The sequence below is a fragment of the Macaca fascicularis genome, chromosome 12 (genome assembly GCF_037993035.2).
Source record: "Macaca fascicularis isolate 582-1 chromosome 12, T2T-MFA8v1.1".
Classification (NCBI taxonomy): domain Eukaryota; kingdom Metazoa; phylum Chordata; class Mammalia; order Primates; family Cercopithecidae; genus Macaca; species Macaca fascicularis.
The window spans coordinates 38,557,738-38,577,763 of record NC_088386.1 but is presented as its reverse complement, the minus strand read 5'-3'; the positions used below and the strand labels follow the sequence as shown (position 1 = coordinate 38,577,763).

The following is a 20,026-nucleotide window of genomic DNA, read 5'->3' as shown; positions in this document are numbered from 1 at the left end:
GGTGGGAGTGTAAATTAGTTCAACCATTGTGGAAGACAGTGTGGTGATTCCTCAAGGATCTAGAACCAGAAATACCATTTGACCCAGCAACCCTATTACTGGGTATGTACCCTAAGGATTATAAATCATTCTATTATAAAGACTCATGCACACGTATGTTTATTGCGGCACTATTCACAATAGCAAAGACTTGGAACCAACCCAAATGCCTATCAATGATAGACTGGATAAAGAAAATGTGTCACATAGATTCCATGGAATACTATGCAGCCATAAAAAAGAATGAGTTCATGTCCTTTGCAGGGACATGGATGAAGCTGGAAACCATCATTCTCAGCAAATTAACACAGGAACAGAAAAACAAACATCGCATGTTCTCACTCATAAGTAAGAGTTGAACAATGAGAACATATGAACACAGGGAGGGGAACATCACACACCAGGTCCTGTCAGGGAGTGGGGGGCAAGAGGAGGGTTAGCATTAGGAGAAATACCTAATGTAGATGACGGGTTGATGGGTGCAGCAATCCACCATGGCACATGTATACCTATGTAACAAACCTGTATGTTCTGCATATGTATCCAAGAACTTGAAGTATAATAATAACAATTATATATATATATATATATGAATCCACTCACGCGTGAGTTTTAAGGTTTTGAGAACTCTTCCGTCTATGAGGATTAGTTGCAGTGGGAAGATTTGCTAAAGCAGTATGTAACCACTCAAGGGAGATAACACGAGTAAGGTAGTTCAATACATGGTGCATGGTTAAGTACTTGATAAATACCAGTAGTTACTGGTATTGGTAGGTGTTGATGTTGGAGCTCCACATATTATTATTTACATCTACTATCCAAAATGTTTATCTAAGTTTGTTTATCTCATTCAGATTTGTGTAATCGGGGGCAATAATTATGTCACTCTTTCTTGTTGGCTATGTATACATATCTACACTATTTTGTCAACTTATAAATAATGATTGTGGCATCAACAATTGAAAACTAGGTAAGTCCAACAGGGCTGAGTGTCACTTTAGGTTTTTCAAAGTGGGTGAGAAAGGTCCATAGATTTGGGACAAAATGGAGTACGTATTTCTTACACCTCTAATCCTCAAAAAGATCTTGGGGTTATTTATTTACTATGGAAACATAGTAATATAATACCTAAGCCCTTATATTAGGGGAAGTTCCCATTTAAAAAGTAAGAGATTACAATAACATTAAAGAAAGAAACATTCTTAAAAAGGGTGAATTAAGGCTCATGAGTGGGTGAGGAAATCAATATAATGAGTTTCCACCATTTCTTATAATGAGATAAAATAGAACAGTACATATTAGAGCACAGGCAAATAAGTGTAAACACTTTTATTTTTGTTATTTAGACTATTTTATCAAATAGAAGATGGTACCTATTTATTTGAGATGCATGCTAATTTTATAGATGGTAATGAGAAAGATGGCCAACGGTGACTGTAAGAAACTTGACTGAAAATTGAAAGATGGGTCCTCTTTCAAAGATGTTAAAATATGATAAAAGTATCTTAGAATCAATAATATATGGCGTATATTCACATAAATACTTGTTTCTGGTATTATAGATCAGCAGGAGCAATGTGGATTGTGCCCAAAATATATTTGAAAGCCACTACCCCAGGAAATGTATTTCCTTTTCCCTAGATTGGAATTGGATGTGACATTTTAAAATCATATGTGTGTATGTATGTGTGTGTATATATATATATATATCAGACTACAATGCTTCAAAGAAACTCCTTGGTAAATTGAAACTAAAGTAATATTTCCAAAGTTGACACAATAATTGCACATACATTATGAAGTTGTCAGTTCAATCACAAATTAAACCAACATAAAACATGTCAATGACCATGAAATGTGACAGCTTATTGAGACTGTATAGATAATACTTGAACCAACACAGTGTCAGTCCCCCAAACACCAAGCACCTAGGCAGCCCTGTGGACTCCTCAGTGCCACAGACCTTAAAAAATTACATCGGATTTTCTGTAAGGTATATTATTTATTGTTAGTTACATGTGGTCAATGGTGACATATTTTCAATAATTAAAAATTGAATAATACTGAAATAACCACAGCAGCTTTCAGTATAATTTGCTTAAGTTGTTCTAGAAAACACCGCTAATTTGTTGTTTCTGCAGAGTCAAGTATAGAAGTGAGCAGATTGGTAAATTTATAAACATCATGGAAAGAATTATAGAGAGGAACTGGAGCCACTCGAATGCCATTTGGATTCCGCTTGTCACACTGTGGGGGAAAAATAAAGCCACAATAATGTTAGTGTTATTCACACATTGAAAATGTACATTCAAGATAAACTTATGTAAAGCACCTTCATAATGATTTCCCTAAAAATTAATATATAAGCAAATTTTTTTTACTTTAAGTAAAACATGGTATTTTTATGTTTTATGAAACTTTTCTCTTGATAATAATTTAAGAAATAAGAATGGATTGGTGCATGAATAGCCAAGATAAATTCCTGAAATCTATTCAGCAGCTATCTTCCTTAAGCATTTAATAGATCATACATACAGTTTTTCTTTTTTTTTTTCCTGTGGGGACCCCATGGAAGGACTGGAACTCGGGTGAATTTAAGTGAATGAAAACCTCATTGGGGTCTGGAGAGTTTTAGTAAATTATCCTTCAAGTTATTTTCGAATCTGTGATCTCACAAATAAGAAGTAGACATTGTAGGTCCTGAAGTAGCACCAGATAATTGGACATGCCTGGAGATTGCTACAGTTAACTTTAGAAAACACCTGCTACAGGCTAGACAATATAGTATATAGTTTATGCGTGCTGTCCCATTTCAATCCAATCACAACTCTTGGAGGTAATTATTTTTATACCCCAAATACAGATGAAAAAATCAAGCCAATAGATCCTAATGAACTTTCCTAAGAGGACAGAGCTTGACAAGGGCAGAGTCTGATCTAGAATCTTGATCTTCTGACTTGTGCCTTCAGCATCTGGGGGTAACCTCTCCTACAGGTTTGGAGGTAAGCATGAGCCAAGCAGTGCCTTAATTACATAATCATTGGAAGTAGATACGTTATCTTTTTTATCCTGAAATGACTCAGTTCACATTTATTGGTTCTCTTCAAGAGACCTTCAGGAAGGTCATATAGGCTGAAGGGTTAAAAAAAAATTATTCCTTGCAATGTTACCACTCCTGGGAAGTGTATATATATCTTTTTTGACTGAAGTGACAAAGTTGAAAGTAACTTAATTTGATCAAGCAACTAAATAAGACTTTCTTTTTTTACCCTTCAATAAATTGGTATGATCTTTAATTCCATTCTTTCAATAAATGAATTATAGTACAAACAAGAGAAAACAATGTCCTGACTGAGTATGATGAAATAATAATTTTTTTCTGCCCAAACTGTTATGAAAAGAATGAGTAAGTTACAAAAAACTATTCCTATAACTCAAGTTTGTGGTATCTTCTTTTTTATCAGAAATGACAGATCTCTATGCCTTTCAGTTAGCACAGTGCTGAGGGCTTAGTTGGCACTTAATTTATCCTTAATTGACTGACTGATGTGAAATAACATGCAACAATGAATAAACCAAACAATCCAAATTTTATCGCTAACATGCAGCCCACAGACAAAATCTGCTAGCAAAGCAAGACATACTTACAACCACTCCTCTTTTTTCTAGTTCTTGGAAAACATCTTTGTTTGGAACAGAAAATGTTATTGTTAGCTGGCACCCCCGCTCCTCTATATGAGATGGAGTAATTATGTTCACAATTGGTTTCTCGGTTGCTGCTTTATCTTTGCCATAGTTATGCTTGATCAGGTATTCCAGATAGCCAGTTAGCAAAATAGATTTTTTCCGCAATGCCTTCATTGTCGCTTGCTTAAAGATCTGTGGAATGAGAAACAATCAGATTAAAGTGTCTTACTGATTTACAAAGAAGCAAAAATTAAGAGTAAATCATGCATAAAAAGGAAATGCCCATGTTTGACCTTTCCAATAAATATCTCCTTTTAATCTCCTTTTACATAATCTTTTTTTTTTTTTTTTGTAAAATCATGCCCTCCTTTAAATGCTTTGCTATTAAACACTGGAGGTAAAATTTCCATGACAGAAAAATTGTACAAATGTCACTTAAATAAAACTTGCAAAGGAAGAAAACGTAAGTTAATACTTGTACCTGTGGCAGGCCAGGTCTCACTAACGCAGGCCTCCATTACAACTGTGTCAGTACTGACCGAATGGTTAAGTTAAGTATTAAAAACGAAAAACGCCCATGCCCTTATACAAGGCTGGGATGTAACAAAAGCCCACCGAGGGTTTTGCCTAGGCCTTCCCTGGGCCTGAAAGCATGACAAAATAACGAAGGAATTCTTAATAGGATTCATTTAGGATTAAACAAGCTTTTACTGTGGGTGTGAAGAAACTCCCCAGGCCTCCGCAAACAAGTGTATTGAAGGTCTAAAGGAACTCCTCAAACCTCAGTGAGGTAGCAGGAGACAAGATAAAGGCAATCACTCCAGCACCTGGACCCATTTAGATTAAGTAAATTTACTGAGGCTGCGGAGGAAGGTCTTCAGGGCTCAGACCTTAGTTATAGATTAAAAGAAGTTCATCACTTATGTCTTCAGATGAATGCACACTTACACATAGACACATAGCTTAGAAGGCATATAAGCTCTGGAAAACTTTGTAATTTTGAGTTGGTCAGGTCATAATTTCCAGGCCTTCTCCCTGTAACCAGTTACAGAAATAAAAACTCTCTCCCCTGTTCATCTGCATCTTGTTATTGGGCCACAAGAAATAATAGCCCAACCCTCAGTTTGGTCTGGGAACATACCTTCAAATTATTTTAAATTAACTTAGTATAATCAAGTAAAACATACCTTAAAAATGGATTTAAATATCATACAATGTAAGCTTTTCCCCAAAACCACTTTTTGAAATCATAATCAAGACTTTTCCAACTTTTATGTAAAGTTTGTTTATCCCCAAAAAAGTGCAATATGATCTAAACATGTGCAAATGTGGAAATCAGTGTTACTGGTAACATTTATAACTGCTTTACTGACTCCTACATTTCTTCCAGTTTAACAATAAGAAAACAAGCAGTTAAATAATAATGCTAAGTTTTCTCAGAGAGGAAAGCAAATAATATTAGATAATGCATTTATTTTTACTGAAGCATTTGGGCTTGCTTTCTCTCATTTTCCCCCCTCTAAACTCTAGCACTGGTGTGAAAATACTGCCATTTGCTGCCTGAGATGTCTTATATTAAGATGAGTGACAAGGGCACACAATAACTGGTGTTGGAATATTAGGGGTCAGAACAGATGTGCTTTTCTGGCTTATCTCTTAAGGTCAAGTAGAGTGTAAAAATATATCCTACGTATAAGAACTGAATGAACTGCAAACAGAGCGTGATGCACTGGCCTGCCACTTAATGTTCCTTTTTTGTGTCATGAGCAAAGATATCAAGAGCAAAGATAGGGTCATTTGGTGATATTGAGACTTTATCAAGTCTGTGAAACACTTATTCCTGTATGTACACGTGGCATGTGTAGGCAGGCACTCGAATAAAACTCAAACCATTCAGCCATAGATTTCCTGGAACTATACTGTATGGCGGCTATGGATTGGCTGAAGGCGAGGATGGGAACTGTACTGAAGGTAAATGATATCTAAGCAAGAGAGGAAAAACAGGACAGAATGGGGCCTGTCTCTCTCCTCCACCACACCTCCCAGACAGTGTCTGACGCCTGCAGAGACAGCTCAAGCAGAGGCTGATATCTTGGTTTCATAAGCCCCCGAGTTCTGGAGTACAAATAATAGTGCTCCAAGACTCAGCTGACCCAGGTTACACAGAATTTGGTAGGAGGCATCTCTTCATTTTCTTGGGCAAAGCAAAATGTAGGTAGACTTGGCATAATGAGGACTCAAGGGAACACTGCCAAATTTTGGGTCAAAGGCCAAGAATCAAAATTCTCCCAGAGGAGCAGGGACAGGCAAGGCCTAGGCCACAGCTGGTTTGGCTGTGAAGTTTGGAATAAAAAACTATGTGAGGAATCTTTCCAAGATTCTGTCTGGAGCTTAATAATATTCTAAGAAATTCTAAATAATAAATAAATCTAGGAAATTTTGTGGTTATGCTATGGGTACCCTAATATGTACATGGGGGCAATCAATATGTGAAGTATCACATTTAATGATAGTTCATTTGTATGCATAGGTTAGTAAAACTTTGAGAAATATTACTTGAATTTAGTTTTTAAAGGGGCTTAGGGAATGTTGCTCTTGCAGCCTTCTCTTGATAACTAGAAACCAAATTTTTTGATATGACAAATAGCTTCCATCTTAATATACAGTGGAATGTTGTCACTTTTTAATAATAAAATAACTTTTAAATATAAAACTTACTTTCGCCATCACAACCACAATAAGGGCACTTGCATTCCGAGGCACTTTTAAATTCATCTCACACAGGGTAAAAGTCTATTCTGAGCCTCACATAAAAATATTGAGAGAGAATAATAGGGAAGTAGCATAAATATTCTATTTTCTTTTTTGCTTCTCATAAATTTTATGCTTTCAAAATTGAGAAAGAATAATTTTTTTAATTAAAAAAATGAAAAGTGTGGTTGGAAAAATATTCAGCTTAAAAGATAATACTTGGCAGAGTTTCAACTACTTGTTTTTTTTTTCTTACTGACAAAATGAACATGAAGCTAGAAAAGCTAGGTAAGTATAAACAGGAAAAATAAGTTTGGTGTGATGTTTTGAATTGTCATATTTTTCTCTTAGATTCTTAAAACTGGCTCCCTAGGAACTTTGAAAGGAAACATATAGTACATTTCTTTGTTGAGTCTTCTGACTCGCCATGTATTTTAACTGAATGCTCTAATTTCATATTTTGAAGCTATTTATTTCATTATGAATTCAGAATACTGAAAGGGCCTAAATATTGTCTACCTATTGCTACATATAAATATGAACCTTCAAATATAATATATGTATTGTTTAAATTTAAGTATTTTGAAAATTCAGGAGATTTCCTAAATAATCTTTTTTTTTTGAGACGGAGTCTCGCTCTGTTGCCCAGGCTGGAGTGCAGTGGCCGGATCTCAGCTCACTGCAAGCTCCGCCTCCCAGGTTCATGCCATTCTCCTGCCTCAGCCTCCCCAGTAGCTGGGACTACAGGCGCCCGCCACCTCACCCGGCTAGTTTTTTGTATTTTTTAGTAGAGACGGGGTTTCACCGTGTTAGCCAGGATGGTCTCAATCTCCTGACCTCGTGATCCACCCATCTTGGCTTCCCAAAGTGCTGGGATTACAGGCTTGAGCCACTGCGCACGGCCTCCCTAAATAATCTTGTCCAAACATCTTACTTTAAACAATAAGGCAAATACATCCAAAGGGAGTTGTTGTCTGCGTGAGGTCACACTTTGCGTCCATTCAGGGAGAGAGTACTTGCCTCCAGCTTCCTGGCCTCAGGTTTCATCCCTTGATCCACAATATTTTAAGAATTATTGTATAAATGATTCGGATCCAAAAATATAAACAAAAGGACAGTTTGAAACTGATTATAACGTGCTGTTTTTAATATCAATCAACCATATACACATGTATTTTTTTTAAAAAGCCATATTAATATCTTTTTTAAAAGTCATTGCATTAAAAATCTAAGGTCTTATTTATATATAATTGATTCTTAGGTATAGAATCTCTCCTCCAGTTCGTATTTGACTGTGTTGAATATTTCTTAAAAGTAAAGTAGAGACAACAAAGAAGCAGTTTGATTCATGCATTTACATGTTTCATTTATTGAAACTTCAACCACCTATGGAATAAACTGGTTTAAAAAGATAAGGTGGCTGAGTGCAGTGGTTCATGTCTGTCATCCCAACTGCTTAGTAGTGTAAAAAGTAAAGTAGAGGTTCCTCTTCGAAGACTTTCCTTCCCATCTAATTAGGAATAAAGAGTAACTTCTCTTAGAAGCAAAATTTATTCAAAGACCTGTGCTAACATTCTTAAATAACTGCTAGCCGTAATAAATAAATCAATATACTTTAGTTCTTAGCTCCCACAATTTAGCCTAAATATTTGCCCTGGCATGCTCATACCAGTCCAAGCAAGCATTCGGTCACAGCCTGTTCCTCTTCCTTATTTAAAAGTGTTTGTACCTTTCTTAGCATTCCACAAGTTACTTCCTCCTTCATTTGTTCCCCTCTACCTTTACCTCTTTTAAAAAGTTCTAAGTTACTAGCCAATCAGGACAAATACAGAATGTAAGGTCCTGTTCCAGCCAGTGGCAACCAGACATAGCAGTAGGGTGGACACGTGAGGTTATAAAGGACCCTGTCTCCTTTGTTTGGTGTACTATTGTGGCAAAACTGCTGGCGAGTGTACCCTTTCTGCAGGAAGTAAAAATGGCCTTACTAAATAAATTTACGTTCAAGTGCTATTTCTTTATGGCACCGAAAAACAAACATTTCAAACAGGAGACTGAGGCAGGAGAATCGCTTGAGGCCGGGAGTTCCAGATTAACATGGACATAGGAGATTCCAGATTAACATGAACAACATTGCCAGACTTCATTTCTAAAAAAATTTAAAAACAAGCTGAGTACAGTGGCATGCCCTGTAGTCCTAGCTACTCAGGAGGCGGAGGTGGAGGATCACTTGAGGCCGGTAGCTCGAGATCAGCCTAGGCAACATGGCAAAATCCTGTCTCTACAAAAAATACAAAAATTAGCCGGGCATGGTGGTGCACTCATTGTACTCCCAGCTGCTGTGGAGGCTGAGGTTGGAAGATCAACTGAGTCCAGGAGGCGGAGGTTGCAGTGAGCTGAGATCCCATCACTGCACTCTAGGGGTGACAGAGGGGGACCTTGTCTCAAAAATAAAGAAATAAAATAAATAAATAATAATCAGCCAAGTGTAGTGGCGCAGACCTGTAGTCCCAGTACTCGGGAGGCAGAGGGGCAGGAGGATCATTTGAACTCCAGGAGTTTGAGGCCATGGTAAGCTATGACCATACCACTGCACTCCAGTCTGAACGACAGAGCTAGACCTCATCTCTACATATAAATAATAAAACTTAAAGAAAGGTAAGTATTAATAGAAACATAGTTAATTCACTGATGCTTACTCACATGAGAAGCCCATAAATGTCTAGAAAAATAGGGCATTTTAACAGTTAGATACAGAAAGGGAAACAATTCAATGCATTAGTTTGTAATTCAAAAATTTTGCAATTTACAGTAAGAAATAATTTTGAAAAACACTTTTACCAACATAAGACTTGATTAACTCAAGATAATTTGGGTTAGAACATAGTCTCGGCAGTGAAATGAGCAGAAAGAGGCTCAACGGAAATATGTAAGTGATTAGAAGATCCAGAGAAGTGCATATCATTCTTCTTGTGGCTTTAGGATTTTAAGTTTAGATATTGACGGGGTAAACATAGGGAGACTTTGTCTGTACAAAACTTCAAAAATTAGCCCGGTGTAGTGGTGCACACCTGTAGTCCCAGCTACTCAGGAGACTGAGGTTTAAGTTTAGATATTAGAAAGAAAAAATAAATCAGTTGTCAGATTATAACTGAAAATAAAAACTTTATCTAGATGACTCTAATACAGTGTAGTGGGAAAACAGTGGCAGGAAAAATAGGAATGTGCTTCCTTTCCCACAGCAGAAGGGTGAATACTACTAGAAAAAACAGTCCACTACAGAAGGTGTGCCAAAGTGAGGGCATCCAAAAGGAAATTTCCAGGTGTGTCTGAGAAGTTATTTGCAAAGATATGGTCCATCAGAGGAAATTACTTTAGGTACAAGCTCTTCCTAAGGTATGTCCTTGTGCTTCTGATACTGTCACACATCTTCTCCCTGATATAAACTTGCAAGGAATGCAGAAACTTTGTTTTGTTTTAAAATGTTTAAATAAAATATTTGTCTAAATGGATATTATAAAAACAACTCAAATATCATTATCTGATTTACTAAGCAGATTTTTACTCAAAAAAACTTTCCAAAATATGTATCACCAGCTGAAAAATCTCGTTATTATGTCTGTTTTCCAAGTTAAAGAAAAATTCTGCCATGAAGTGAAAACAACACAAGCTCCATCTAGTGGTTAAACTGAGGAGGTGCGCTTTAAATTGAGATGGAATGAAATGAGGTGATGATCACTATCCAGTGGTGAAATTTAATAAAAACAGAGGAACTTGATGCTGCCATCCAGTGGCCAGAATGAGAAACTGCTATAAGTATTCACAGAATTATGCAATTTTAGATTAGAAGGAATTTTGAATCTTTATCCTGTCCAACTCATTTGATGCTGAAATCCTCTATAAGTTTTTGCTAAAAAATCAAAAACTACATGATTTTTGAAGGAGACAGGAAAAAATTTCAAATCCTTGTTTGAATAGTTCTATGTAAAACCACTGTTAGAAATATGTATGCGCATTTAACTAAAATATATTTTAGATATATGTATACAAAATATATATTTACTTTATATATTTACGTTATTATGAATTCTATACTATATAACCCATATATTTTTTCTTGACTGCATTTAGTCTACTACTAAATAATAGTATCTAAGGAATCACAATTTCATTTTCTTGTTATGTATATTTATCATTTCAGGATGAGACTAAATTTACCTAAATAAAAATATAAATTAATTTAAAGGAAAATATTGAGTCAGTGATAGTTGAGACTATAAATGGATATAATGGCGTAGAAGTCCCAATTAAAAAAAAAATCATTAAACCACCATACTTCATGAGACAACCTTTTTTAATCTTCGGTTTACTCTGATTATTCTTTTTTTTTTTCCTTCAAGTAAGTCTTTCCTAGCTTTGTCACATGGTACTTGGTCAGTTCATTAACCTATAATGAACTAGAAAAGTATAATCCCCAGTAATCACATCAGGCACACTCTCAATAAATTTATGTTGAACAAGTGAATTTATGAAGAACTAAATATTGCATGCTTATTTAGTATACAGAGAGACCAAGAGAAAGTTAAGAAAGTTTTTCATGTTTAAAAAGATACTAAGTGGAGTAAAAAATGTATCTCCCCAAAAGAATTCTATTTAATATTTACTATGTGCCAACAATGTGCCAAGCATTGTGCTGGGGGCTGGTGACATGAATGAAGGGAGACTGTCACCACTCCCGGCTAATTTCTGTAGCTTTTATAGAGACGAGATCTCACTATGTTACCCAGGCTGGTCTCAAACTCCTGTGGTCAATTGATCCATCTGCCTTGCCTCCCAAAGTGCTGGGATTACAGGCGTGAGTCTTCGTGCCAGGCCCTGCTTTTTTAAAACACAGTTTTATGAAAACATAGCCACAATCTTTCATTTATGTATCACCTACGGCTGCTTTACCACTGCAATGATGGAACTGAGTATTTGCCACATCATCACTGTCCTAAAGGGGAATGATGCCTTCTGTCCCTTGTTCATGCACAGTGTACATGTATCATCTTGCTGTGTAGCAGAGAAAGTACTACAAATTGTCACAATCAGATCAAGAAAAAAGGCAAAGATGTGGGAAGGTTGAAACATACATCACTTACCTCTAAACTAGCATGTAAGGAACAGACCAACAAAATGGGAGGATTTGAAATTCGGAATCCACAGACCCCAGGGATTAACTGCAGTTCTGAGAAATTAATATCATGTCATTATCATAGAAGGTAACTTGAAAAGTGTCCATAAAGATACTAAAGTACTGGAGAGTAAAAGAGCAAAATGTAAACTTTTACTCCTGGGTAGAATTCCTGAGATATTTAAGATCAACTCCATGGAACTGAAATATCGACGTTATTTCCCCTTTACCAGCAGTTCCCGCCTCCCTTGTCCCCACCTTCTTAGCAGAACACCAGAAATCTTAGACCCAAGGTAAAAATGACCTCTTCTGGAAGTTTTTCTGGACCCCATTCTCTGCCTTCCTATTCCCAAGCCAGGATTCCTTGTTCTGCTCAACTGTTGCTATTCTATTATGAAACCATGTCAATGAGAGAGAGTATCAGCTTTTAGTGGCATGTAATTGTACTGTCGCCCAAAGGCAGAAATATGAATGAAATGACCTATGAAGGTGACTTTTAGCTCTAGGATTGTTAGGTCAAGTGGTTTATCTTACAAAACACACACAGAGACACACATGCACACACACATACAACAGAGGGGGCTTTAAAAAAAAGATCTGCCTAAGTATAATATATAAAAAAGGTAAATTAATAACAGATGCTCTACTAATTAAAATTAAGCAGACTGAACTGCAGCAAGTTAAATTCAATAGGGTTAAGATAGCTAGTCAGAGATAACACTATGACTGACTAAAAGAATGTTAAAAAATGATGACTTTTTATATAGTCATTAAATCCAGGAGTAAGCAAACTATGGTGATATGGTTTGGCTCTGTGTCCCCACCCAAATCTCATCTTGAACTGTAATCCCCATATGTGGAGGGAGGGACCTGATGAGAGATGACTGGATCATGGGGGCAGTTTCCCCCATGCTGTTCTCGTGATAGTGAAGGAGTTCTCACAAGATCTGATGGTTTTAAAAACAGCAGTTTTTAATGCCCTCTCTCTCTCTCTCACCTGCCACCACCTCCGATGAGCCTTGCTTTACCTTCGCCTTCTGACGTGATTGTAAGTTTCCTGAGGCTTCCCCAGCCAGGTGAAACTGTGAGTCAATTAAAATTCTTTCCTTTTCAAATTACCCAGTCTCAGGTGGTATCTTTATAGCAGTGTGAAAAGACTAATATATATGGCCATATGGCCTGTGAGCCAAATTTGACCCACTAGTATTGTTTTTGTTTTTGAGACAGAGTATCACTCTGTCACCCAGGCTGGAGTACAGCGGCTCAATCATGGCTCACTGCAGCCTTGACCTCCCTGGGCTCAGGTGATCTTCCCACCTCAGGCTCCCAAGTAGCTGGGACTACAGATGCATGCCACCACTCCTGGCTAATTTCTGTAGTTTTTATGGAGACGAGGTCTCACTATGTCACCCAAGCTGGTCTCAAACTCCTGTGGTCAATCGATCCATCTGCCTTGCCTCCCAAAGTGCTGGGATTACAGGCGTGAGTCTTTGTGCCAGGCCCTGCTTTTTTAGAATACAGTTTTAGGAAAACATAGCCAAAATCTTTCATTTGTGTATCACCTACGGCTGCTTTACCACCACAATGACAGAACTGAGTATTCGCCACAGAGACTGTATAGCCCAGAAAGCTTAAAATATGTCCTATCTGGTCCTTCACAGAAAAAGTTTGCTACCCCTGATCAAATTCAATTCTTTTATTTCCAAATAAGAAAACCCATCTCAAAGAATTTAAATAACTGGTATAATAACAGATCTCATTATTTTAGCAGCCAAGGTAAAATACAGGTAACCTGACTTGATTGGAATATCCCATCTTGCAATTTGGTTGCTACAAATTTGAATACCAATGGTCCCTGACTTAACGATGGTTTGACTTAAAATTGCTCAATTCTACAGTGATACAAAAGTGGTACACCTTCAGTAGAAGCCATACTTCGAGTACCCATACACCCATTCTGTTTTTCACTTTTAGTAAAGTATTCAATAAATCATATAATATACTGAATGCTTTATTATAAAATAGGATTTGTGTTAGATGGTTTTGCCCAACTCTAGGCTATGTAAGTGTTTTGAATGTGTTTTAAGGTAGGCTAGGCTAAGCCATGATGTTCTCTAGATTAGGTGTATTACATGCATTTTTTACTTAAGATATTTTCAGCTTATGATGGGCTTATCAGGAAATAACCCCACTGTAAGTCAAAGAGCACCTATATATACAAAATATTATCTCAGGCCAGCCTAGGCAACATAGCAAGACCTCATCTCCACTAAATCATCATCATCATCATCATCATCATCATCATCATCATCATCATCACCATCCGGTCACAGTGGTGCACACCTCTAGTCCCAGCTACTTAGGAGGCTAAGGTGAGAAGATTGCTTGAGCCAGGGATATCAAGGCTGAACTGAGCTTGACTGCAACATTGTACTCCCACCTAGTTGACAGAGCAAGACCCTGTTCCAAAAACAAAAAAAATAAAATCAATAAAAAATGGAAACAAATTTAAAACGGTATCTCAGGGTTTAAAGCAATCTGAAGGATCAAGTTTATGTTGAACTCTCAAAGCACTTATGATCTTTCCACGTCCCATGTGATTGAGAAATAGGCACGCAGGAAAAAGAAGCTCTGCATGGTAGAGTTTCACTTCTATCTGCTAGGGTTAACTGCTCTCAGGAATTGCTATACTCTTTGGTACATGGCAAAAGCCACAAAAGGAAAATATTTAGGAAAAAAGAGGAGGGAAAATGAGTATTGATTACAGTACTGCTATGTCCTACTTGGCTTATTGTTTTGAACTTGACTAACCCTAAAACCAAATCTTTAAATAGGTTTTATTATTTACATTAGATAAGTGGAAAGAAACAACAATGACACAAGATGATGTAACTTGTACAGGGTCAAAAAACTATTAAGCAGCAAAGTGTGATTAACACCCAAGTCTTTCTGGATCTGACTCCAAGCCCCAAATTTCCTCCTATCCTCCATGCCCCATGTTTCAGGCACTCTATATTGGCCAAGCCACATGACCCTTACCTTGGACTTCATTTTCTTTTACCTCCCTACTAAGGGATAGACTCAAAATCATGCTAAAACCTATAAACTCTTAGTCTTACACTCCGGAAATGTCATTTCTTATTTGAGAATTCTCAGTGACATTTTTTGAAGCACACTCTCCATGGGGCATATACATCACACATAACACAAAGACAAATGAACATTGAAATAAAGTTAAAATACAATGACTTATTAGGTAAAATTAATATACTTACTGTTATCCATCTTAAATCTGGTGCTGAGTTCATGGCCAAACCATCCCACTAATCTAAAATATAAATAAAAACATTAGTTTTTTGGGGGGTTTTTTTGCATGAAGTCTTGCTCTGTTGCCTAGGCTGGAGTGCAGTGGCATGATCTCAGCTCACTGCAACCTCTGCCTCTTGGGTTCAAGTGACTCTTGCGCCTTAGCCTCTCAAGTAGCTGAGACTACAGGCATGCACCACCATTCCCAGCTAGTTTTTGCCTTTTTAGTAGAGATAGGGTTTCACCATGTTGGCCAGGCTGGTCTTGAATTCCTGGGCTCCAGTGATTCATCAGCCTTGGCCTCCCAAAGTGCTGAGATTACAGGTATGAGCCACTGTGACTGGACATGATATTTTGATCTATAAAAATAGACACTACTAATTTAGAAATCTGGGGCCTACATTATAAAGCCATTTGTAATATAAGTAATCAAATACTTCAGTAGATAAAATGCTATATACTATCATATGGTAATTAATATTTATAATGTAAAGAATGAGGATAAAAATCTATCCATCTCTATTATTATTTTATTTTTGTGTGAAATATCAACTTGAGAGTTATAGTTAATGACATTTTTTATTTAAAATAAAATGAACAAAAATATTAAGCAGTTTTTTATTTTAAAATGAAGCTAAAAGCTCAAAAAGGCCAAACAATCAATACAATATTTTCACAATAGAATCTCTAAAGAGAAATGTACCCAAAAAACCCATATAATTGTTGAAAGTTTTAAAAATACTTTTAAAAGAAATAGGTTGCTTTCATATTGTTTTTGTTTTGTTTTGTTTTGTTTTTGTTTTTTAGACAGAGTTTCACTCTTGTTGCCCAGGCTGGAGTGCAATGGCGTGATCTTGGCTCACCACAACCTCCGCCTTCCAGGTTCAAGTAATTATTCTGCCTCAGCCTCTCAAGTAGCTGGAATTGCAGGCACGTGCCACCACGCCCAGCTAACTTTTTTGTATTTTTAGTAGAGATGGGGTTTCACCATGTTGGTCAGACTGGGCTTGAACTCCCGACCTCAAGTGATTGGCCCGCCTGGGCCTCCCAAAGTGCTGGGATTACAGGCATGAGCCACCGCGCCCAGCCTCACACCTGTAGTCCCAGCACTTTGGGAGGCCAAGGTGGGTGGATCACGAGGTCAGGAGTTCGAGACGAGCCTGACCAACGTGGTGAAACCCCATCTCTACTAAAAATACAAAAGTTAGACAGGCATGGTGGTGCACACCTGTAGTCCCAGCTAAACAGGAGGCTGAGGCAGGAGAATTGGTTGCAGTGAGCCGAGAAGGTGCCACTGCACTCTGGCCTGGATGACAGAGTGAGACTCCGTGTCAAAAAAAAAAAAAAGAATGTAAAATAAGCCAGACATAAAATACAAAATATATAGGAAAAATCAAATATGTGTGTGTATATATTAGATGAAAAAGACTACAAAGCAATTTAAAGAAAAATATTAAAAAATTAGAAAGAGAAATATCATGTTGCTTCTAATCAATTATCCCTAAATAATATTTTAGTTTTAGTAATGTCAAAATAAAAATTCCAAGGCACTATTTTTTGGGACATGACAAAATGTTTTAAAATTTATGTAGAATATATGGGTGAACACAGTAAATTTTGAAATAGAAAATATAGCGAGGAATATGCTATATTATCTTGTAATAGTATCTTATATGTTTTATATAATATAGCATATTATAAAGTGCAGTACATGAGACTAATTCTAGTAAAAGAAACATCAGTGAGACAAATGAGATATGATAGTAAATACAGAAACAGTCCTCAGATCATGTCACAATTATCACCTCTTAATTATGACATCTCCAAAATGCAAAAATGAAAAAATTATATTTACATACTCATGATTTTCAAAACAGAAATTTCTAAGTATAAAACAGAAGAAAATTCAAAGGAACATACCAACAGATTTATAAACATTTAAAATTCTGTATTAAAAAGATAGACAAAATTGCAAGGCAAACCAGATGGGGAAGACGAGTGGTATCTGTCCCATATGAAAGAGTTTTCACTAAGAGTTTTTACACAGAAAAAGGACAATGCACCAAGAGCAACCCAGCCACAGAGCACGGACAGGCAGTTTATAAAGGAGAAATGTCTGTGCCCCATGAATTCAGGAAAAGGAAACAAAACAAACAAAAACACCTCAATCTCACTAATGTTTCACACTATAAAGATGAGACCATATTTTATATATCAAATCTGCAAAATGATTTAAAATTATGCTTATTTTCATTAAAGATTCAAAGAAAAGGAAATCAGCCAATTGTTGAATAATGATAATAAATAAGTAATAAAATCTTTCTAGAGGACAATTTAAGAAGATATATGGGAAATATGCATTGTTTTCTGTCCCAGAAATTTTACTACTTCCAATTTATCTAAATTGGATTACACTATTTGGATTACACTATTTGAAGTACACCAAGATTTGTGTATTAGTGATAAGGAACAGTGGGCAGAGAAAATCTAGGCAGAAAAGAGTGGGTCCCCAGGAATTCCCACCCTGAAGCTGAAAAACCTGAAACCATAGCCCAAAGGGAGAACTTCTATCCCTATTTTCCTGCTGAAATGTTCCCTTTTCCTAAACCACCCACGGCCCCACCCCGCCCCATCCTGTGCCTGTATAAACCCAAGACTCCGCCAGTAGACAGGATACAGCTAGGCATAGAAGTGGCTTGACTTCAGGGGGACAGCTTGACAGCGTAACTTCGAGAAGAATCTGGCGTCACACTGGCCCTTTGCTCTAGCTGGTGGAAGGCAGCTGCCTCGTGTGAAAAGGCAGAGGCCCCACTGGGCTATTAACACTTACGCCGCCTGCGGACAGCAGAGCTAAAAGAGCACAGTAACATGGCCTCTGGGGCTTTGAGAGTCGCAGGCACCCCCGCTTGGACTCTGTTGTGGGGCCTGCATGGAGTTCACTCCTGCCGGTTCTAAAGCGTGGGACCAGTTCCTACACCGGCTCACCTGTGCGCTCCCTCCCACGAAGGGTGGAACGCTGCAGGTCCGAGTGCGTGGAGCTGGATCCTACCAGCACCGAAGTGACCAGCCGATTCCAGCACTCATTCATTCCGGCTCCCGTACTCGTTCGCTCGTGCACTCTCTCCCGCGAGGAGTTGAGAGCAGCGAGCCGGCTGAGTAAACGAGGCATCCCTGTCACGAGTTCCGAGAACGGGTCAGGGAAATATCCTGCTTCATTAGGACAATTAACACAATACAATTTTCAGTGTCAAAACTACCTGAATATCTTGTAATAGAGAACTGATAGAAACAAATTACACCATTGCATGTGAAGGGATACTCTGCAGCCATTATAAAAATCCTATTTAAAAGAATATATATATATACACAAAAAGATTAAAATGGAGATCACAATATTTTGAGTGTGCTTCTAGTTTTAAAACAATAACATGTATGTATGTATATTTAACTATGGCCAAAATGTTAAATATTTTAACTTATGCCTTATTCCTATCTATATTTTCCAGATTTTTCTTAAAGAGCACATATTGTTGTTGCATCAATGAAAGGTTCTAATTATCATTTTAACTCCTCTTTATTAGTCCAAATTTATTTTAATTTCAAAAATATTTTATGTATTTTGCATATAGTTTTATAGAATTAATTAGCAGAGTCTGATTAATTATGCAAAATGATTAATTTTTAAAAATCTAGCACTTAAAAATATACAGTTCTCATTAACTTATTAAAATTCATAGTGTACCAGCCGAGGCATACCTTTGAAACCTTACTTCTAATATTTATTCTCTCATTTCAAGTAATTCATTATGAGAACCTAATGATCCTCTCTTTTTGTCCCCAATGGTTCTTCTGCCTATAATGATGACATTGGGTGGAATCTGCATAGGAGGAACTGAAAAAAATCAGAAAAGAGTGGTAAAAGCTCAAGTGATGGAATATCTACTGAAGTTCCAGTTTAAAAAAAAATTATCTAAAATAAAGACAAGGTGCCCAATTTGAATTTCAAAAGCTACACCCTTGATACAATTAAGGGTATAGAATACGAGAGAGCAGGGCCATTTTTAGAGCAGCAGTTATATTATGTATCCTGCAGAAAAAGGAGGCACATCCATAGAAAGAATCAACAGGACCCCTAAGAGATGGAAGTAGTGAGCAAATGAAAAATCTGAAGGGCTACTGTACCCTTTCTCTCCTAGCCTCCTTCTTAGGTACCTTCCCCAAATCGCTAATCCAGGAAAATTCAACATATTCAGTGATGAACAATGAAAAAAGAACTGGGTATTAGCAGTAACACAAAGATTTTCCACGAAAAATGGGAGAAATCTACAAAAAATGAAAAATATGCAGTAGGAAAAGACTGCCTAAAAGTGGACGAGAAATGTAATGAAAATGAATACATAAAGAGAACAACAGAAGCATAATGAAATAATATTCCATGTGCTTGGAAAAAGCCAAGTAAAAATGTAGGAATAGGATTAACATATCTTAACAATAGGAGGGATGAAAATGAGCATGCAGAAATCAGGAAAGAATTAGAAAACAAAAATAAAACACATAAAAGAAAGAAAAAAAGATTTGAAAAACTGCAAGAAAGGCAGGATACTGTGGAAAAACTAGCAAGGGACAACAGATAGTTGTGAGAAAAAATAAACAAAGAGATATATTTTAAATAGTTTAGAGATAAAATGACAAATTTAGTGAACAGATAAATAAGTTCCATCATAATCAGAATGAGTTTCCAAAGAAGGAAAGCATGAGAAGAAATTTCTTAGTTATGATTCAAGATAACTTTGAGGATATAAAAATGATTTGAATCTACATTGAAAAAATGCAACATCCTCTGAGTTAGCTGGGAGGAATTAACTCAGAATGGTCAATTTTGGTTACTGCCTATTAAAATTTTTGGATTTTAAGGATAGAGAAAAAACTGAAGTTCCACTCAAAAAAGGGTTAAGTGAGAATAAAGAAAGAAATGTCAGATTGGCTTCAAATGTATCAAATGCAACCATTCAATGACAGAGACTAATATAGAAATACCTGTATAATACTCACAGGAAAAAAAAAAAACATGAT

General features: G+C 36.7%; 1 protein-coding gene across 1 annotated transcript in view; it reads right to left on the bottom strand.

The window, feature by feature from the left end:
* Positions 1-2,021: 2,021 nt before the first annotated feature.
* KYNU (kynureninase) overlaps positions 2,022-20,026 on the bottom strand; it is a 164,308-nt gene continuing 146,303 nt past the window's right edge. Inside the window, exons 11-14 of the mRNA XM_005573072.4 lie at positions 14,923-14,975; positions 11,616-11,701; positions 3,688-3,918; positions 2,022-2,286 (exon numbers count right to left, since the gene is read on the bottom strand). Of these exons, the coding sequence (XP_005573129.1) occupies positions 2,161-2,286; positions 3,688-3,918; positions 11,616-11,701; positions 14,923-14,975 (496 nt within the window). The 3' untranslated portion in view covers positions 2,022-2,160. The remainder of the gene's footprint in view (positions 2,287-3,687; positions 3,919-11,615; positions 11,702-14,922; positions 14,976-20,026) is intronic.